Genomic DNA, 23,960 nt, shown 5'->3' with positions numbered 1-23,960 from the left:
ACCATATGGGAATGCTCGGCATTGTTCCCACTCCAGAGAGTGCCAGGAGAAATCACTTCTTTATTACGCTTATATCAGCTTATATATCAACTCTACGGGTTATTTATCTATCAGAATTGATCTAATATGATATAATAAACACTATAAATAACATACAAACATGTTATATACTCTAAACTGAATAAAATAAGCCATAATATGGCGAGAGACCATCGGGAATATTTCGATATAAATGAGTTCCTACTCTTATATCGTCTCCATGTCGTATTCTTTGGTCTCTGAGTAAGAGAAAACGGTGTTTTGAAAAGGTTAACTGCACTAGAACATCAGTTTACTAAGAAAAACACCCAAACAAACGAGATTTTCGCGATTTTTTTTTTTTTTTTTTAGACGGTGGGCCGGCCGGGGCTCCAGGCCAATATCTCGAAAGTAACTTATTCACTTTACGGTACATAGTCTGCCTTTATTACTTAATTAAATGTAATAATATTCACAGAAATTGTAGAATAATGTTTTCTGTAATTTCCAATTAATCATTTTTTTTAAATATTCCAAATAATTTGGGAGTTATGTGGGAGTAAAGGGCAGATTTTTTGCAACATTCCAAGAACTAACAAACTTTATTTTTTTGTGAAATAAAGATAAGTTATTTAGAGGAAAGGTACTAATTACAAATTCGTATAAGCATTGTTCTCTCGGCACCAAGTGTCCAAACAACCTTACGTCGTCCCATATAGGACAAGCAACCTGCCAAAGGGCATTTTCAGTAAATCAGTCCTTTTTCAGTCTTTTCTCAGTTGTTGTTTAAGGTATATTTTTGATAAATATTTTCAAGAAAGAGTGAAAACACGTTGTCTTGTGCACCAAAACTGCAGGAAATCGGACGGTAAACAAAAAAGCAACATTTAATGCTGATACAGCCTCCTTCAGTGGCATACATTGCTTGGCGCAACATTTGCAATTTTTTCCCAAGTTACAAATGCCTGAAGTCACTCGCTCATTTCTTGCGCAGGTTAATTTGCAATGGCCTCCCTCATACAACAAACATGATCTGGTATTTGGGCATGCTGTGGAACAGTCATATGTTGAACTGCGACTCTTGACTTTCCTTAATACATAAATGATTTAAGGTTCTATTATTCATTTTTGAAAGTCTCATTCAACGCCAGAACTCATGAGGTAAACATCTTTCTCGCCACAACTCGGTGAGAACAAACGAAAGCACTCACTCATACACACACACACACACAGACACACACACACACACACACACACACACACACACACACACACACACACACACACACACACACACTCACTCACACACTCACTCACACACTCACACACACATACACATACACACATACACACATACACACACAAAGACCTGTCTATGGATAAGTTCCTCTGACAACTAGTTACTAGCATACGTCATTGCAAATATTTTGTAACTATTTAAATAAAATTATATAAAAATTTAAAAGACTACTGTATATTAACATCATGAATAATGTATTTCTTTTAACTGTTTTCTAATTCAGGAAACTAGCTTTTGTATTAATTAATTTAAGTAGTTGTAGCCATTTAGAGTAGTGTTTGATATCTGTTATATATTAGTTTTGAATTGATAGATATTTTAATTTAACAGGAATAATTTGTTAATTTGATCAACTTACGTTCGTGGCTGCAGCACATGCATCCATAACCTTGACAGTCTCCCTCGTTTATGAAGCCATTAACACAGTCCTTCCGGTCTTGAACACAAAAGCCATTGATGTCAGTGCACGACTTCAGTGGCGTGCATTGCTTGGCACAACACTTACAATTTGTTCCCAAGTTACAAATGCCGGGAGTCACTCGCTCATTTCTTGCGCAGGTTAATTTACACTGACCTCCCTCGTACAACAAGCAGGATCCGGTGTTTGGGCATGCTGTGGAACAGTCATATGTTGAACTGCGACTCTTGACTTACGTTAATACATAAATGATTTAAGGCTCTATTATTCATTTTCTAAAAGTCTCAATGAAAGCCAGAACTCATGAGATTAACATCTTTCTGGCCACAACTCGTTGAGAACAAACGAACACACGCTCGCGCGCAAGCACACGCACACACGCACACACACACACACACACACAGACACACACACACACACACACACACACACACACACACACACACACACACACACACATACACACACACACTCACACACAAACACACACACACATTCAGGACCCTGTACACCGTGTATGTTAGGCCCATATTGGAGTATGCGGCACCAGTTTGGAACCCACACCTAGCCAAGCACGTGAAGAAACTAGAGAAAGTGCAAAGGTTTGCAACAAGACTAGTCCCAGAGCTAAGAGGTATGTCCTACGAGGAGAGGTTAAGGGAAATCAACCTGACGACACTGGAGGACAGGAGGGATAGGGGGGACATGATAACGACATACAAAATACTGAGAGGAATTGACAAGGTGGACAAAGACAGGATGTTCCAGAGATTGGACACAGTAACAAGGGGACACAGTTGGAAGCTGAAGACACAGATGAATCACAGGGATGTTAGGAAGTATTTCTTCAGCCACAGAGTAGTCAGTAAGTGGAATAGTTTGGGAAGCGATGTAGTGGAGGCAGGATCCATACATAGCTTTAAGCAGAGGTATGATAAAGCTCACGGCTCAGGGAGAGTGACCTAGTAGCGATCAGTGAAGAGGCGGGGCCAGGAGCTTGGACTCGACCCCCGCAACCTCAACTAGGTGAGTACAACTAGGTGAGTACACACACACACACACACACACACACATCCGCAAGAAATGGACTGCAAGAAGGCGTTTGACACAGTTCCACACAAGAGATAACATAAGAACATAAGAAAGAAGGAACACTGCAACAGGCCTACTAACCCATGTGGAGCAGGTCCATGTCACCCCCGGATTAGACCAATGACACCCCCCCGGATAAGCCCAGTGACCCACCCAGTCTGGTCACCTTCACTCAAGGATGGAGCACTACACCAGACCCAGCAGCACAAGCTAGTCAGGTCCAACTCACACCCACCCTCACCCACTCATGTATTTATCTAACCTATTTTTAAAACTACACAACGTTTTAGCCTTAATAACTGTACTCGGGAGTTTGTTCCGCTCATCCACAACTCTATTACCAAACCAGTGCTTTCCTATATCCTTCCTGAATCTGAATTTTTCCAACTTGAAACCATTGCTGCGAGTCCTGTCTTGGCTGGAAATTTTCGGCACACTATTTATATCCCCTTTATTTATTCCTGTTTTCCATTTATACACCTCAATCATATCCCCCCTAATTCTACGCCTTTCGAGAGAGTGCAGATTCAGGGCCCTCAGCCTATCCTCATAGGGAAGATTTCTGATACATGGGATCATCTTTGTCATCCTCCTCTGTACGTTTTCCAGAGCATTTATATCCATTCTGTAATACGGTGACAAGAACTGAGCAGCATAGTCTAGTAAAAGGACACAAGTGCAACTAATGTGACATTTTATTGTGGCAACGTTTCGCTCTCTAGGAGTTTTGTCAAGCCGATGACAAAGCTCCTAGAGAGCGAAACGTTGCCACAATAAAATGTCACATTGGTTGAACTTGTGTCCTTTTACTTTACATATTGTTGGTAATTCTGCCAACATTATTATACAGCATAGTCTAAATGAGGCCTAACCAAGGATATATAGAGTTGAAGAACAACCTGAGGACTTCTATTATTTATACTTCTAGATATGAAGCCAAGAATTCTGTTAGCTTTTTTGCGAACACTAATGCACTGTTGTCTAGGTTTTAGATTACTGCTAACGAGAGCTCCTAAATCCTTTTCGCAATCAGTAGTATTAAGATCTACATTATTTAGCTTATATGTGGCATGGTTATTTAACTGTCCAACATTTAGAACTTTGCATTTGTCAATATTAAACTGCATCTGCCACTTCTCCGACCATTGCACCAGTCTATTCAAATCATCCTGGAGTGCTCTAATGTCCTCATTAGAATGAATTGGACGGCATATTTTGGTGTCATCAGCAAATTTGCTTATGTTGCTATTTATTCCCTCATCTATGTCGTTTATGTAAATTGTGAACAACAACTGACCCCTGAAGAACACCGCTTGTGATGTGTCCCCATTCTGATTTCTCCCCATTTATGCAAACTCTGCTGTCTATTTGTCAGCCATGCCTCTACCCAGGAAAAATTTCTCCTCCTATTACGTGTGCCTTAAGTTTCCTCAATAGCCTCTGGTGTGGAACTCTATCGAAAGGCTTACAGAGGCTGTCATCCAATTAATTGTTTCTCCTTTGTTTACTGTCCGATTTCTTTAAGTTTTGGAACACAAGACAAAGTGTTTTCTCTCTTTCCTGAAAATATTTATCAAAAATATACCTCAAACAACAACTGAGAAGACTGAAAAAGGACTGATTTTCTGAAAATGCCCTTGGGGCGCGATTTATTCCTATATGGGACGACGTAAGGTTGTTTGGACACTTGGTGCCGAGAGAGCAATGCTTATACGAATTTTGTTCAGGAGCTTTCCTCTAAATAACTTATCTTTATTTCACAAAAAAATAAAGTTTATTAGTTCTTGGGATGTTGCAAAAAAATCTGCCCTTTACTCCCCCATAACTCCCAAAGTATTTGGAATATTTCCAGAAATATGCCGTATAAAATTAGAGAAATCATCATTCTATAATTTCTGTGAATATTATTCCATTTAATTAAGTAATAAATGAAGAAATAGGTACATTAGGTGAATAAGTTACTTCCGAGATATTGGCCTGGAACGCCGGCCGGCCCACCGTCTCGAAAAAAAAAAATCGCGAAAATCGCGTTTGTTTGGGTGTATTTCTTAGTAAACTGATACTCTAGTGCAGTTATTCTCTTCGAAACACCGTTTTCTCTTACTCAAAGACGACATATGAGAGGAGTAACATATTCATATCGAAATATTCCTGATGGTCTCTCGCCATATTATGGCTTATTTTATTCAGTCTAGAGTATATAACATGTTTGTATGTTATTTATAGTGTTTATTATATCATATTAGATCAATTCCGATAGATAAATAAGCCGTAGAGTTGATATATAAGCTGATATAAGCGTAATAATGAAGTAATTTCTCCTGGCTCTCTCTGGAGCGGAAGTACTGCCGAGCGTTCCCAGATGGTGCCTGATTGGCTTGCACTCTACGAATAAGCTCCGCCTACTTTTTATGATGCAAAGTAGTCAGTTATTAGAAAGAATAATGCAAGAAAAAACGATAAAAAAAACAAGGAAAATTTTCCAAGAAATATATGGGTTGTGAGCAGACGTGCTACCCATATCGCCATCACCATACCTGATATAAATGAACATTCATTCTGGTACCATTGTGTTGCCAAAGAGTTAAGCTATTTTTCTGTATAAATAACTCAATTTCCATAATTTTTCGATTTTTTTTGAGAGCGCGCAGAAAATTGCCCTACAGCCTCCTTACTGAAGTCCATATACACAATATCATATTCATTACCATGATCTACCTCCCCAAACACCTTAGTAAAAAAACTTAGTAAATTCGTAAGACAGGAACGCCCCTTTGTAAAACCGTGTTGAGATTCATTAATCAATCTGTGCCTGTCAAGATGGCTACGAATTGCTTCGGCAGTTATTGATTCCATAAATTTTCCCACTATGAAGGTAAGGCTTATTGGTCTATAGTTCGAAGCCAAGGACCTGTCACCTGCCTTGTAAATAGGTATTACATTTGCCATTTTCCACTTATCAGGTACTATACCAGTTTGTAGTGATATGTTAAAAAGATTAGCCAAAGGTATGCTAAGTTCCTCTTTACATTCCTTTAACACCCTTGCAAATAGTTCATCAGGGCCTGGGGATTTGTTAGGTTTTAGTTTCTCTATTTGTCTGAGGACCATGTCACTAGTTACCACATTTGTACATAGTTTATTATCATCCTGTTCTACATAATCTATTATTTCAGGAATATCGCTAGTATTTTCCTGGGTGAAAACTGAGAGGAAGTAGGAATTGAGAATTTCATACATATCCTTATCACTGTCAGTGATCTGACCAGAGTTACTCTTAAGTGGGCCAATCTTGCCCCGAATCTTACCTCTGTATACCGGAAAGAACCCTTTTGGGTTAGTCTTTGAATTCCTTGCGACCTTAGCCTCATAATTCCTTTTTGCTTTTCTTATTCCTTTCTTTATTTCTCTCTTTAATTGAATATATTGATTTCTTAACTGCCCATCCCCACTTTTGTTACGCCTATATATGCCATTATTTTGACCAATGAGATGTTTTAATCTGTTGTTCATCCATTTGGGATAATTTTTTTTAGATCTAATTTCCCTACTCGAAACAAAAGTTGTCTGGGCAGCTAGAACTATGCTCTGAAAAACGTCATATTGGCAACCAAGATCACCTACCTGACCCATAGTCAGGACATCCCAATTTAGCCCACCCATGTAATTTTTCAGTCCCATGAAGTCGGTCAAGCGAAAATCTGGGACAGAGATTTGATTGCAGTTATCTGGGTAATTCCATGATATATTGAAACTAAGTGATTTGTGATCACTTTCCCCAAGTTCATCATTAACCTCAAGATAATTAATTAGTGACTCTTTGTTGGCAAGAAGCAAGTCAAGCAGATTGATTACTCTAGTTGGTTCTGTCACAACCTGTTCTAAAAAGGAATTCTGAACCGTATCAAGAAAGTCACTAGACTCAAGATTTCCTGTCATATTGTTCCAATCAACTTGTCTAAAGTTAAAATCTCCCATTATCACAACATTTTCAGATCTAGATGCCTTATGAATTTCCTACCATAACAGCTTACTGCCCTCCCTATCAAGGTTTGGGGGCTTATAAATCATACCCAAAATTAATTTGCCACGTCCGTCGAGAAACTGAAGCCAAACAGATTCTGTGTTCGATGTTTCTAATCTTATATCATGTCTAAGAACACATTTAAATTTTTCTGACATACATCACCACACCACCACCCTTCCTGTTGACCGTATCAGTGTGGAATAGTTTATAACCCTGTATGTTGCATTAAGAAGGCATTTCTCTATGTTTCAGGTTAAACCAGGTCTCTGTTATACCAATAATATCTATATTACCTACACTTGCAAGTAATCTTAACTCATCTATCTTATTTCTTAGACTCCTACTATTTCTATAGTAAACCTAAAGGGAGCTAGTCACTGGTTGCCCTCTACTATTTCTCTTTGTTTGTTGATCAATTGATTTGCCATTACAAGCAACTTTATTTTGAATATTGTATTTTAAACATATCCCTGAGGGATCCCGGTAATTGCTGTTTTTAACCCTAGTGCTGCAGCCTGATTGTTTCCCACAAACACCCATACTTCTATAATCTATCAGTTTAAATTCCTAGGCAGGTCATCAATTACCCTCTCGATTGAATTGGCTAATGTAACCACTCCATCCCCAGAGAGATGAACCCCATCCCTTGCATACATATCATGTTTGCCAAAGAATAGGTCCCAATTATCAGTGAATGTAATTGCAAGTTCCTTGCAGTACCTGTCTAGCCAGCAATTTATTGCCCACTCCCATTCTAGGCAAGATGCGACATATGACTGGGATCCCTCCCTTAGACCTAACTACTTCTACGGCAGACCTGTACTTATCCAGCAGCTCCTCTCTCCTCCCCTTCCCAATGTCATTACCCCCAGCACTAAGACAGATAATGGGCTTGTTCCCATTACCTGCCATAATATTATCCAATCTGCTGACTATGTCACCAACACCAGCTCCAGAAAGACACACTCTCTGTCTGACCTTTCTGTCTCTGTTACAAAATGCATGGCCCATATATCTTACCTGAGAATCGCCTACTATTAAAATATTCTTACCTTGATTAGCAGGGAAATCAGTGGTACCTTCAACCTCACTAACCGCTGAAGTACACTCGTCTTGGAGAACAGAGAATCGATTTCCTACCTTAACATCTTCTCTATTAACTCTCCTCATCTTCCTTCTTCCAGAACTGTGAACTACTTGCCACTTAAAGCGGCTGCCACTATCACTGCTGGTGACCATTTTCTCCTTACCAACTAAATCCTTCTAACACTTGCTCCCAAACTCATCTATGCGAAGCTTCAGCCTCCTATTTTCCTCCTGAAGAAGTAGAATCTCCTTCTTCAACACTTGAACCAGAGATTCTAAAACACTACAAACCATGGTGCTTGGTAACAGCCCACGCTAACTCTCAAGAGCTTAGGCAGGTATGACCGCAGGTGACCACTGGCCTGAGCATACAAAAACTGGAGGACCAAGCAGGGATAACAGGGAAGGCACTACAATGGATCAGGGAATACTTGTCAGGAAGACAGCAGCGAGTCGTGGTACGTGGCGAGGTGTCAGAGTGGGCACCTGTGACCAGTGGGGTCCCACAGGGGTCAGTCCTAGGACCAGTGTTGTTCCTGGTATTTGTGAACGACATGACGGAAGGAATAGACTCCGAAGTGTCCCTGTTTGCAGATGACGTGAAGTTGATGAGAAGAATTCATTCAATCGAAGACCAGGCAGAACTACAAAGGGATCTGGACAGGCTGCAGACCACGCCTAGCAATTGGCTCCTGGAGTTCAACCCCACCAAGTGCAAAGTCATGAAGATTTGGGAAGGGCAAAGAAGACAGCAGACGGAGTACAGTCTATGCGGCCAGAAACTACAAACCTCACTCAAGGAAAAAGTTCTTGGGGAGAGTATAACACCAGGCACATCTCCTGAAGCGCACATCAACCAAATAACTGCTTCAGCATATGGGCGCCTTGCAAACCTCAGAACAGCATTCCGACATCTTAATAAGGAATCATTCAGGACCCTGTACACCATGTACATTAGACCCATATTGGAGTATGCGGCACCAGTTTGGAACCCACACCTAGCCAAGCACGTAAACAAACTAGAGAAAGTGCAAAGGTTTGCAACAAGACTAGTTCCAGAGCTAAGTGGTATGTCCTACGAGTAGAGGTTACGGGAAATCAACCTGACGACACTGGAGGGCAGGAGAGATAGGGGAGACATGATAACGACATACAAAATACTTAGGGGAATTGACAAGGTGGACAAAGACAGGATGTTCCAGAGCTGAGACACAGCAACAAGGAGACACAGTTGGAAGTTGAAGACACAGATGAATCGCAGGGATGTTAGGAAGTATTTCTTCAGCCACAGAATAGTCAGAAAGTGGAATAGTTTGGGAAGCGATGTAGTGGAGGCAGTATCCATACATAGCTTTAAGCAGAGGTATGATAAAGCTCACGGTTCAGGGAGAGTGACCTAGTAGCGACCAGTGAAGAGGTGGGGCCAGGAGCTTGGACTCGACCCCTGCAACCTAAACTAGGTGAGTACACACACACATACACACACACACACACACACACACACACACACACACACACACACACACACACACACACACACACACACACACACACACACACACACACACACACACACACACACACAGGGATCTGGACAGGCTGCAGACCTGGTCCAGCAATTGGCTCCTGGAGTTCAACCCCACCAAGTGCAAAGTCATGAAGATTGAGGAAGGGCATAGGAGACCGCAGACGGAGTACAGTCTAGGGGGCCAGAGACTACAAACCTCACTCAAGGAAAAAGATCTTGGGGTGAGTATAACACCAGGCACATCTTCTGAAGCGCACATCAACCAAATAACTGCTGCAGCATATGGTCGCCTAGCAAACCTCAGAACAGCATTCCGACATCTTACTAAGGAATCGTTTAGGACCCTGTACACCATGTATGTTAGGCCCATATTGGAATATGCGGCACCAGTTTGGAACCCACACCTAGCCAAGCACGTAAACAAATTAGAGAAAGTGCAGAGGTTGCAACAAGACTAGTTCCAGAGCTAAGAGGTATGTCCTACGAGGAGAGGTTAAGGGAAATCAACTTGACGACACTGGAGGACAGGAGAGATAGGTGGGACATGATAACGACATACAAAATACTGAGAGGAATTGACAAGGTGGACAAAGACAGAATGTTCAAGAGATGGGACACAGTTGGAAGTTGAAAACACACATGATTCACAGAGTAGTCAGGAAGTGGAAGAGCATGGGAAGTGATGTAGTGGAGGCAGAGTCCATACATAGCTTTAAACAGGGGTATGATAAAGCTCACAGTTCAGGGAGAGTGACCTAGTAGCAACCAGTGAAGAGGCGGGTCCAGGAGCTTGGAGTCGACCCCCATGCAAACTCAACTAGGTGAGCACACACACACACACACACACACACACACACACACACACACACACACACACACACACACACACACACACACACACACACACATACACACACACACACACACGCACACAAAGACCTGTCTTTCTATAAGTCAGACACCATTGCAAATATGTTATACCTATTTAAATAAAATTATAAAAAAATTGAAAGCCTACTGTATAATAATATCAAAAATTATGTAAAATTTCTTTTTTCACTTTTCTAAATCAGGAAATTAGTTTTGAATTGTTGTATTTAAATTGTTATAACTCAATTAGGGTAGTGTTTGATATATATTTATTTTGTACCGATAGATATTTCAGGATAATGAGAATTATCTGCTAATTTGATCAACTGACTTTCCGGGCTGCAGCACATGCATCCATAACCTTGACAGTCTCCCACGTTTATGAAGCAATTAACACAGTTCTTCTTGTCTTGAACACAAAAGCCTTTGACGGCAGTGCACGACTTCAGGACGCTGCAAAGCAATTTTCTGCGCGCTCTCAAAAAAAATCGAAAAATTATGGAAATTGAGTTATTTATACTGAGAAATGGCTTAATTCTTTGGCAACACAATGGTACCAGAATGAATGTTCATTTATATCAGGTATGGAGACGGCGATATGGGTAGCGAGTCTCCTCACAGCCCATATATTTTTTTGGAATTTTTTCCTTGTTTTTTATCTCTTTTTCTTGCATTACTCTTCCTATTATAATAACTGACTATTTGGCATCGTAAAACAGTAGGCGGAGCTTATCCGTAAACTTAGAGCGAACCAGGAACCATATGGGAATGCTCGGCAGTGTTCCCACTCCAGAGAGTGCCAGGAGAAATCACTTCTTTATTATGCTTATATCAGCTTATATATCAACTCTACGGGTTATTTATCTATCAGAATTGATCTAATATGATATAATAAACACTATAAATAACATACAAACATGTTATATACTCTAAACTGAATAAAATAAGCCATAATATGGCGAGAGACCATCGGGAATATTTCGATATAAATGAATTCCTACTCTTATATCGTCTCCATGTCGTATTCTTTGGTCTCTGAGTAAGAGAAAACGCTGTTTTGAAAAGGTTAACTGCACTAGAACATCAGTTTACTAAGAAATACACCCAAACAAACGAGATTTTCGCGATTTTTTTTTTTTTTAGACGGTGGGCCGGCCGGGGCTCCAGGCCAATATCTCGAAAGTAACTTATTCACTTTACGGTACATAGTCTGCCTTTATTACTTAATTAAATGTAATAATATTCACAGAAATTGTTGAATAATGTTTTCTGTAATTTCCAATTAATCATTTTTTTTAAATATTCCAAATAATTTGGGAGTTATGTGGGAGTAAAGGGCAAATTTTTTGCAACATTCCAAGAACTAACAAACTTTATTTTTTGTGAAATAAAGATAAGTTATTTAGAGGAAAGGTACTAATTACAAATTCGTATAAGCATTGTTCTCTCGGCACCAAGTGTCCAAACAACCTTACGTCGTCCCATATAGGACAAGCAACCTGCCAAAGGGCATTTTCAGTAAATCAGTCCTTTTTCAGTCTTTTCTCAGTTGTTGTTTAAGGTATATTTTTGATAAAAATTTTCTAGAAAGAGTGAAAACACGTTGTCTTGTGTACCAAAACTGGAGGAAATCGGACGGTAAACAAAAAAGCAACATTTAATGCTGATACAGCCTCCTTCAGTGGCGTACATTGCTTGGCGCAACATTTGCAATTTTTTCCCAAGTTACAAAAGCCTGAAGTCACTCGCTCATTTCTTGTGCAGGTTAATTTTCTATGGCCTCCCTCATACAACAAACATGATCTGGTATTTGGGCATGCTGTGGAACAGTCACATGTTGAACTGCGACTCTTGACTTTCCTTAATACATAAATGATTTAAGGTTCTATTATTCATTTTTGAAAGTCTCATTCAGCGCCAGAACTCATGAGGTAAGCGTCTTTCTCGCCACAACTCGGTGAGAACAAACGAAAGCACACACACACATACACACACACACACACACACACACACACACACACACACACACACACACAAAGACAGGATGTTCCAGAGATTGGACACAGTAACAAGGGGACACAGTTGGAAGCTGAAGACACAGATGAATCACAGGGATGTTAGGAAGTATTTCTTCAGCCACAGAGTAGTCAGTAAGTGGAATAGTTTGGGAAGCGATGTAGTGGAGGCAGGATCCATACATAGCTTTAAGCAGAGGTATGATAAAGCTCACGGCTCAGGGAGAGTGACCTAGTAGCGATCAGTGAAGAGGCGGGGCCAGGGGCTCGGACTCGACCCCCGCAGCCTCAACTAGGTGAGTACAACTAGGTGAGTACACACACACACACACACAGACACACACACACACTCACTCACACTCACTCACACACACACACACACAAATACTCATACACACATACACACATACACACACAAAGACCTGTCTATGGATAAGTTCCTCTGACAACTAGTTACTAGCATACGTCATTGCAAATATTTTGTAACTATTTAAATAAAATTATATAAAAATTTAAAAGCCTACTGTATATTAACATCATGAATAATGTATTTCTTTTAACTGTTCTCTAAATCAGGAAACTAGCTTTTGTATTAATTAATTTAAGTAGTTGTAGCCATTTAGAGTAGTGTTTGATATCTGTTATATATTAGTTTTGAATTGATAGATATTTTAATTTAACAGGAATAATTTGTTAATTTCATCAACTTACGTTCGTGGCTGCAGCATATGCATCCATAACCTTGACAGTCTCCCTCGTTTATGAAGCCATTAACACAGTCCTTTCGGTCTTGAACACAAAAGCCATTGATGTCAGTGCACGACTTCAGTGGCGTGCATTGCTTGGCACAACACTTACAATTTTTTCCCAAGTTACAAATGCCGGGAGTCACTCGCTCATTTCTTGCGCAGGTTAATTTACACTGACCTCCCTCGTACAACAAGCAGGATCCGGTGTTTGGGCATGCTGTGGAACAGTCATATGTTGAACTGCGACTCTTGACTTACGTTAATACATAAATGATTTAAGGCTCTATTATTCATTTTCTAAAAGTCTCAATGAAAGCCAGAACTCATGAGATTAACATCTTTCTGGCCACAACTCGTTGAGAACAAACGAACACACGCTCGCGCGCAAGCACACGCACACACACACACACACACACACACACACACACACACACACACACACACACACACACACACACACACACACACACACACACACACACACACACACACACAAACACACACACATACAGATGAGGAGGAGGTGAAGAAACTGCTAAGGGACATCGATACCTCAAAGGCAATGGGACCGGACAACATCTCTCCATGGGTCCTTAGAGAGGGAGCAGATATGTTGTGCGTACCACTTACCACAATCTTCAACACATCCCTGGAAACTGGGCAACTACCTGAGGTATGGAAGACGGCAAATGTAGTTCCCATTTTCAAAAAAGGAGACAGAAAAGAGGCACTAAACTATAGACCTGTGTCATTGACGTGTATAGTATGCAAAATTATGGAGAAGATTATCAGGAGGAGAGTGGTGGAGCACCTGGAACGGAACAGGAGTATAAATGCCAACCAGCACGGATTCACGGAAGGCAAATCCTGTGTCACAAACCTTCTGGAGTTTTACGATAAAATAACAGAAGTAAGACAAGAGAGAGAGGGGTGGGTTGATTGCATCTTCTTGGACTGCAAGAAGGCCTTTGACACAGTTCCTCACAAGAGATTAGTGCAGAAGCTAGAGCATCAGGCGCATATAACAGGAAGAGCACTGCAATGGATCAGAGAATACCTGACAGGGAGGCAACAACGAGTCATGGTACGTAATGATGTATCACAGTGGGCACCTGTGACGAGCTTGGTCCCACAAGGGTCGGTCCTAGGACCAGTGCTATTTTTGGTATATGTGAACGACATGACGGAAGGGTTAGACTCAGAAGTGTCCCTGTTTGCAGATGATGTGAAGTTAATGAGGAGAATTAAATCTGATGAGGACCAGGCAGGACTTCAAAGAGACCTGGACAGACTGGACACCTGGTCCAGCAAATGGCTTCTCGAATTTAATCCTGCCAAATGCAAAGTCATGAAGATAGGGGAAGGGCACAGAAGACCACAGACAGAGTATAGGCTAGGTGGCCAAAGACTGCAAACCTCACTCAAGGAGAAAGATCTTGGGGTGAGTATAACACCGAGCATGTCTCCGGAAGCACACATCAATCAGTTAACTGCTGCAGCATATGGGCGCCTGGCAAACCTGAGAACAGCATTCCGACACCTTAGTAAGGAATCATTCAAGACACTGTACACCGTGTATGTCAGGCCCATACTGGAGTATGCAGCACCTGTTTGGAACCCGCACTTGATAAAGCACGTCAAGAAACTAGAGAAAGTACAAAGGTTTGCAACAAGGTTAGTTCCAGAGCTAAGGGGAATGTCCTATGAAGAAAGATTAAGGGAAATCGGCCTGACGACACTGGAGGACAGGAGGGTCAGGGGAGACATGATAACGACATATAAAATACTGCGTGGAATAGACAAGGTGGACAAGGACAGGATGTTCCAGGGAGGGGACACACAAACAAGAGGCCACAATTGGAAGTTGAAGACACAAATGGGTCAGAGAGATAGTAGGAAGTATTTCTTCAGTCATAGAGTTGTAAGGCAGTGGAATAGCCTAGAAAATGACGTAGTGGAGGCAGGAACCATACACAGTTTTAAGACGAGGTTTGATAAAGCTCATGGAGCGGGGAGAGAGAGGGTCTAGTAGCAACCGGTGAAGAGGCGGGGCCAGGAGCTAGGACTCGACCCCTGCAACCACAAATAGGTGAGTACACACATTCAGGACCCTGTACACCGTGTATGTTAGGCCCATATTGGAGTATGCGGCACCAGTTTGGAACCCACACCTAGCCAAGCACGTGAAGAAACTAGAGAAAGTGCAAAGGTTTGCAACAAGACTAGTCCCAGAGCTAAGAGGTATGTCCTACGAGGAGAGGTTAAGGGAAATCAACCTGACGACACTGGAGGACAGGAGAGATAGGGGGGACATGATAACGACATACAAAATACTGAGAGGAATTGACAAGGTGGACAAAGACAGGATGTTCCAGAGATTGGACACAGTAACAAGGGGACACAGTTGGAAGCTGAAGACACAGATGAATCACAGGGATGTTAGGAAGTATTTCTTCAGCCACAGAGTAGTCAGTAAGTGGAATAGTTTGGGAAGCGATGTAGTGGAGGCAGGATCCATACATAGCTTTAAGCAGAGGTATGATAAAGCTCACGGCTCAGGGAGAGTGACCTAGTAGCGATCAGTGAAGAGGCGGGGCCAGGAGCTCGGACTCGACCCCCGCAACCTCAACTAGGTGAGTACAACTAGGTGAGTACACACACACACATACACACACACACACCTGCGCAAGAAATGGACTGCAAGAAGGCGTTTGACACAGTTCCACACAAGAGATAACATAAGAACATAAGAAAGAAGGAACACTGCAACAGGCCTACTAACCCATGTGGAGCAGGTCCATGTCACCCCCGGATTAGACCAATGACACCCCCCTGGATTAGCCCAGTGACCCACCCAGTCTGGTCACCTTCACTCAAGGATGGAGCACTACACCAGACCCAGCAGCACAAGCTAGTCAGGTCCAACTCACACCCACCAACACCCACTCATGTATTTATCTAACCTATTTTTAAAACTACACAACGTTTTAGCCTTAATAACTGTACTCGGGAGTTTGTTCCGCTCATCCACAACTCTATTACCAAACCAGTGCTTTCCTATATCCTTCCTGAATCTGAATTTTTCCAACTTGAAACCATTGCTGCGAGTCCTGTCTTGGCTGGAAATTTTCGGCACACTATTTATATCCCCTTTATTTATTCCTGTTTTCCATTGATACACCTCAATCATATCCCCCCTAATTCTACGCCTTTCGAGAGAGTGCAGATTCAGGGCCCTCAGCCTATCCTCATAGGGAAGATTTCTGATACATGGGATCATCTTTGTCATCCTCCTCTGTACGTTTTCCAGAGCATTTATATCCATTCTGTAATACGGTGACAAGAACTGAGCAGCATAGTCTAGTAAAAGGACACAAGTGCAACTAATGTGACATTTTATTGTGGCAACGTTTCGCTCTCTAGGAGTTTTGTCAAGCCGATGACAAAGCTCCTAGAGAGCGAAACGTTGCCACAATAAAATGTCACATTGGTTGAACTTGTGTCCTTTTACTTTACATATTGTTGGTAATTCTGCCAACATTATTATGCAGCATAGTCTAAATGAGGCCTAACCAAGGATATATAGAGTTGAAGAACAACCTGAGGACTTCTATTATTTATACTTCTAGATATGAAGCCAAGAATTCTGTTAGCTTTTTTGGGAACACTAATTCACTGTTGTCTTGGTTTTAGATTACTGCTAACGAGAGCTCCTAAATCCTTTTCGCAATCAGTAGTATTAAGATCTACATTATTTAGCTTATATGTGGCATGGTTATTTAACTGTCCAACATTTAGAACTTTGCATTTGTCAATATTAAACTGCATCTGCCACTTCTCCGACCATTGCCCCAGTCTATTCAAATCATCCTGGAGTGCTCTAATGTCCTCATTAGAATGAATTGGACGGCATATTTTGGTGTCATCAGCAAATTTGCTTATGTTGCTATTTATTCCCTCTTCTATGTCGTTTATGTAAATTGTGAACAACAACTGACCCCTGAAGAACACCGCTTGTGATGTGTCCCCATTTTGATTTCTCCCCATTTATGCAAACTCTGCTGTCTATTTGTCAGCCATGCCTCTACCCAGGAAAAATTTCTCCTCCTATTACGTGTGCCTTAAGTTTCCTCAATAGCCTCTGGTGTGGAACTCTATCGAAAGGCTTACAGAGGCTGTCATCCAATTAATTGTTTCTCCTTTGTTTACTGTCCGATTTCTTTAAGTTTTGGAACACAAGACAAAGTGTTTTCTCTCTTTCCTGAAAATATTTATCAAAAATATACCTCAAACAACAACTGAGAAGACTGAAAAAGGACTGATTTTCTGAAAATGCCCTTGGGGCGCGATTTATTCCTATATGGGACGACGTAAGGTTGTTTGGACACTTGGTGCCGAGAGAGCAATGCTTATACGAATTTTGTTCAGGAGTTTTCCTCTAAATAACTTATCTTTATTTCACAAAAAAATAAAGTTTGTTAGTTCTTGGAATGTTGCAAAAGAATCTGCCCTTTACTCCCACATAACTCCCAAAGTATTTGGAATATTTCCAGAAATATGCTGTATAAAATTAGAGAAATCATCATTCTATAATTTCTGTGAATATTATTCCATTTAATTAAGTAATAAAGGAAGAAATAGGTACATTAGGTGAATAAGTTACTTCCGAGATATTGGCCTGGAACGCCGGCCGGCCCACCGTCTCGAAAAAAAAAAAATCGCGAAAATCGCGTTTGTTTGGGTGTATTTCTTAGTAAACTGATACTCTAGTGCAGTTATTCTCTTCGAAACACCGTTTTCTCTTACTCAAAGACGACATATGAGTGGAGTAACATATTCATATCGAAATATTCCAGATGGTCTCTCGCCATATTATGGCTTATTTTATTCAGTCTAGAGTATATAACATGTTTGTATGTTATTTATAGTGTTTATTATATCATATTAGATCAATTCCGATAGATAAATAAGCCGTAGAGTTGATATATAAGCTGATATAAGCGTAATAATGAAGTAATTTCTCCTGGCTCTCTCTAGAGCGGAAGTACTGCCGAGCGTTCCCAGATGGTGCCTGATTGGCTCGCACCCTACGAATAAGCTCCGCCTACTTTTTATGATGCAAAGTAGTCAGTTATTAGAAAGAATAATGCAAGAAAAAACGATAAAAAAAACAAGGAAAATTTTCCAAGAAATATATGGGTTGTGAGCAGACGTGCTACCCATATCGCCATCACCATACCTGATATAAATGAACATTCATTCTGGTACGATTGTGTTGCCAAAGAGTTAAGCTATTTTTCTGTATAAATAACTCAATTACCATAATTTTTCGATTTTTTTTTGAGAGCGCGCAGAAAATTGCCCTACAGCCTCCTTACTGAAGTCCATATACACAATATCATATTCATTACCATGATCTACCTCCCCAAACACCTTAGTAAAAAAACTTAGTAAATTCGTAAGACAGGAACGCCCCTTTGTAAAACCGTGTTGAGATTCATTAATCAATCTGTGCCTGTCAAGATGGCTACGAATTGCTTCGGCAGTTATTGATTCCATAAATTTTCCCACTATGAAGGTAAGGCTTATTGGTCTATAGTTCGAAGCCAAGGACCTGTCACCTGCCTTGTAAATAGGTATTACATTTGCCATTTTCCACTTATCAGGTACTATACCAGTTTGTAGTGATATGTTAAAAAGATTAGCCAAAGGTATGCTAAGTTCCTCTTTACATTCCTTTAACACCCTTGCAAACAGTTCATCAGGGCCTGGGGATTTGTTAGGTTTTAGTTTCTCTATTTGTCTGAGGACCATGTCACTAGTTACCACATTTGTACATAGTTTATTATCATCCTGTTCTACATAATCTATTATTTCAGGAATATCGCTAGTGTTTTCCTGGGTGAAAACTGAGAGGAAGTAGGAATTGAGAATTTCATACATATCCTTATCACTGTCAGTGATCTGACCAGAGTTACTCTTAAGTGGGCCAATCTTGCCCCGAATCTTACCTCTGTATACCGGAAAGAACCCTTTTGGGTTAGTCTTTGAATTCCTTGCGACCTTAGCCTCATAATTCCTTTTTGCTTTTCTTATTCCTTTCTTTATTTCTCTCTTTAATTGAATATATTGATTTCTTAACTGCCCATCCGCACTTTTGTTACGCCTATATATGCCATTATTTTGACCAATGAGATGTTTTAATCTGTTGTTCATCCATTTGGGATCATTTTTTTAGATCTAATTTCCCTACTCGAAACAAAAGTTGTCTGGGCAGCTAGAACTATGCTCTGAAAAACGTCATATTGGCAACCAAGATCACCTACCTGACCCATAGTCAGGACATCCCAATTTAGCCCACCCAGGTAATTTTTCAGTCCCATGAAGTCGGTCAAGCGAAAATCTGGGACAGAGATTTGATTGCAGTTATCTGGGTAATTCCATAATATATTGAAACTAAGTGATTTGTGATCACTTTCCCCAAGTTCATCATTAACCTCAAGATAATTAATTAGTGACTCTTTGTTGGCAAGAAGCAAGTCAAGCAGATTGATTACTCTAGTTGGTTCTGTCACAACCTGTTCTAAAAAGGAATTCTGAACCGTATCAAGAAAGTCACAAGACTCAAGATTTCCTGTCATATTGTTACAATCAACTTGTCTAAAGTTAAAATCTCCCATTATCACAACATTTTCAGATCTAGATGCCTTATGAATTTCCTACCATAACAGCTTACTGCCCTCCCTATCAAGGTTTGGGGGCCTATAAATCATACCCAAAATTAATTTGCCACGTCTGTCGAGAAACTGAAGCCAAACAGATTCTGTGTTCGATGTTTCTAATCTTATATCATGTCTAAGACAACATTTAAATTTTTTCTGACATACATCACCACACCACCACCCTTCCTGTTGAACGTAGCAGTGTGGAATAGTTTATAACCCTGTATGTTGCATTAAGAAGGCATTTCTCTATGTTTCAGGTTAAACCAGGTCTCTGTTATACCAATAATATCTATATTACCTACACTTACAAGTAATCTTAACTCATCTATCTTATTTCTTAGACTCCTACTATTTCTATAGTAAACCTTAAGTGAGCTAGTCACTGGTTGCCCTCTACTATTTCTCTTTGTTTGTTGATCAATTGATTTGCCATTACACGCAACTTTATTTTGAATATTGTATTTTAAACATATCCCTGAGGGATCCCGGTAATTGCTGTTTTTAACCCTAGTGCTGCAGCCTGATTGTTTTCCACAAACACCCATACTTCTATAATCTATCAGTTTAAATTCCTAGGCAGGTCATCAATTACCCTCTCGATTGAATTGGCTAATGTAACCACTCCATCCCCAGAGAGATGAACCCCATCCCTTGCATACATATCATGTTTGCCAAAGAATAGGTCCCAATTATCAGTGAATGTAATTGCAAGTTCCTTGCAGTACCTGTCTTGCCAGCAATTTATTGCCCACTCCCATTCTAGGCAAGATGCGACATATGACTGGGATCCCTCCCTTAGACCTAACTACTTCTACGGCTGACCTGTACTTATCCAGCAGCTCCTCTCTCCTCCCCTTCCCAATGTCATTACCCCCAGCACTAAGACAGATAATGGGCTTGTTCCCATTACCTGCCATAATATTATCCAATCTGCTGACTATGTCACCAACACCAGCTCCAGAAAGACACACTCTCTGTCTGACCTTTCTGTCTCTGTTACAAAATGCATGGCCCATATATCTTACCTGAGAATCGCCTACTATTAAAATATTCTTACCTTGATTAGCAGGGAAATCAGTGGTACCTTCAACCTCACTAACCGCTGAAGTACACTCGTCTTGGAGAACAGAGAATCGATTTCCTACCTTCACATCTTCTCTATTAACTCTCCTCATCTTCCTTCTTCCAGAACTGTGAACTACTTGCCACTTAAAGCGGCTGCCACTATCACTGCTGGTGACCATTTTCTCCTTACCAACTAAATCCTTCTAACACTTGCTCCCAAACTCATCTATGCGAAGCTTCAGCCTCCTATTTTCCTCCTGAAGAAGTAGAATCTCCTTCTTCAACACTTGAACCAGAGATTCTAAAACACTACAAACCATGGTGCTTGGTAACAGCCCACGCTAACTCTCAAGAGCTTAGGCAGGAATGACCGCAGGTGACCACTGGCCTGAGCATACAAAAACTGGAGGACCAAGCAGGGATAACAGGGAAGGCACTACAATGGATCAGGGAATACTTGTCAGGAAGACAGCAGCGAGTCGTGGTACGTGGCGAGGTGTCAGAGTGGGCACCTGTGACCAGTGGGGTCCCACAGGGGTCAGTCCTAGGACCAGTGTTGTTCCTGGTATTTGTGAACGACATGACGGAAGGAATAGACTTCGAAGTGTCCCTGTTTGCAGATGACGTGAAGTTGATGAGAAGAATTCATTCAGTCGAAGACCAGGCAGAACTACAAAGGGATCTGGACAGGCTGCAGACCTGGTCTAGCAATTGGCTCCTGGAGTTCAACCCCACCAAGTGCAAAGTCATGAAGATTGGGGAAGGGCAAAGAAGACAGCAGACGGAGTACAGTCTATGCGGCCAGAGACTACAAACCTCACTCAAGGAAAAAGTTCTTGGGGTGAGTATAACACCAGGCACATCTCCTGAAGCGCACATCAACCAAATAACTGCTTCAGCATATGGGCGCCTTGCTAACCTCAGAACAGCATTCCGACATCTTAATAAGGAATCATTCAGGACCCTGTACACCATGTACATTAGACCCATATTGGAGTATGCGGCACCAGTTTGGAACCCACACCTAGCCAAGCACGTAAACAAATTAGAGAAAGTGCAGAGGTTGCAACAAGACTAGTTCCAGAGCAAAGAGGTATGTCCTACGAGGAGAGGTTAAGGGAAATCAACTTGACGACACCAAGTGTCCAAACAACCTTACGTCGTCCCATATAGGACAAGCAACCTGCCAAAGGGCATTTTCAGTAAATCAGTCCTTTTTCAGTCTTTTCTCAGTAGTTGTTTAAGGTATATTTTTGATAAATATTTTCTAGAAAAAGTGAAAACACGTTGTCTTGTGTACCAAAACTGGAGGAAATCGGAGGGTAAACAAAAAAGCAACATTTAATGCTGATACAGCCTCCTTCAGTGGCGTACATTGCTTGGCGCAACATTTGCAATTTTTTCCCAAGTTACAAAAGCCTGAAGTCACTCGCTCATTTCTTGTGCAGGTTAATTTGCAATGGCCTCCCTCATACAACAAACATGATCTGGTATTTTAGCATGCTGTGGAACAGTCACATGTTGAACTGCGACTCTTGACTTTCCTTAATACATAAATGATTTAAGGTTCTATTATTCATTTTTGAAAGTCTCATTCAACGCCAGAACTCATGAGGTAAACATCTTTCTCGCCACAACTCGGTGAGAACAAACGAAAGCACACACACACACACACACACACACACACACACACACACACACACACACACACACACACACACACACACACACACACACACACACACACACACACACACACACACACTCACTCACACTCACTCACACACACACACACACACACACACACATACTCATACACACATACACACATACACACACAAAGACCTGTCTATGGATAAGTTCCTCTGACAACTAGTTACTAGCATACGTCATTGCAAATATTTTGTAACTATTTAAATAAAATTATATAAAAATTTAAAAGACTACTGTATATTAACATCATGAATAATGTATTTCTTTTAACTGTTCTCTAAATCAGGAAACTAGCTTTTGTATTAATTAATTTAAGTAGTTGTAGCCATTTAGAGTAGTGTTTGATATCTGTTATATATTAGTTTTGAATTGATAGATATTTTAAGGTAACAGGAATAATTTGTTAATTTGATCAACTTACGTTCGTGGCTGCAGCACATGCATCCATAACCTTGACAGTCTCCCTCGTTTATGAAGCCATTAACACAGTCCTTCCGGTCTTGAACACAAAAGCCATTGATGTCAGTGCACGACTTCAGTGGCGTGCATTGCTTGGCACAACACTTACAATTTTTTCCCAAGTTACAAATGCCGGGAGTTACTCGCTCATTTCTTGCGCAGGTTAATTTACACTGACCTCCCTCGTACAACAAGCAGGATCCGGTGTTTGGGCATGCTGTGGAACAGTCATATATTGAACTGCGACTCTTGACTTTCGTTAATACATAAATGATTTAAGGCTCTATTATTCATTTTCTAAAAGTCTCAATGAAAGCCAGAACTCATGAGATTAACATCTTTCTGGCCACAACTCGTTGAGAACAAACGAACACACGCTCGCACGCAAGCACACGCACACACGCACACACACACACACACACAGACACACACACACACACACACACACACACACACACACATACACACAAACACACACACACATTCAGGACCCTGTACACCGTGTATGTTAGGCCCATATTGGAGTATGCGGCACCAGTTTGGAACCCACACCTAGCCAAGCACGTGAAGAAACTAGAGAAAGTGCAAAGGTTTGCAACAAGACTAGTCCCAGAGCTAAGAGGTATGTCCTACGAGGAGAGGTTAAGGGAAATCAACCTGACGAAACTGGAGGACAGGAGAGATAGGGGGGACATGATAACGACATACAAAATACTGAGAGGAATTGACAAGGTGGATAAAGACAGGATGTTCCAGAGATTGGACACAGTAACAAGGGGACACAGTTGGAAGCTGAAGACACAGATGAATCACAGGGATGTTAGGAAGTATTTCTTCAGCCACAGAGTAGTCAGTAAGTGGAATAGTTTGGGAAGCGATGTAGTGGAGGCAGGAT

At 41.0% G+C, this 23,960-nt stretch overlaps 1 protein-coding gene across 1 annotated transcript in view; it reads right to left on the bottom strand.

Moving 5' to 3' along the window:
- LOC128690751 (protein psiQ-like) overlaps positions 1-23,960 on the bottom strand; it is an 84,944-nt gene that overhangs the window by 6,528 nt on the left and 54,456 nt on the right. Inside the window, exons 6-8 of the mRNA XM_070088486.1 lie at positions 23,028-23,282; positions 13,066-13,320; positions 1,677-1,931 (exon numbers count right to left, since the gene is read on the bottom strand). Of these exons, the coding sequence (XP_069944587.1) occupies positions 1,677-1,931; positions 13,066-13,320; positions 23,028-23,282 (765 nt within the window). The remainder of the gene's footprint in view (positions 1-1,676; positions 1,932-13,065; positions 13,321-23,027; positions 23,283-23,960) is intronic.

This window comes from Cherax quadricarinatus, chromosome 24 (genome assembly GCF_038502225.1).
Source record: "Cherax quadricarinatus isolate ZL_2023a chromosome 24, ASM3850222v1, whole genome shotgun sequence".
In the NCBI taxonomy this organism is placed as follows: Eukaryota; Metazoa; Arthropoda; class Malacostraca; order Decapoda; family Parastacidae; genus Cherax; species Cherax quadricarinatus.
Note: the sequence above shows the minus strand (reverse complement) of the source record. Positions and strands in the feature narration are given on the sequence as shown.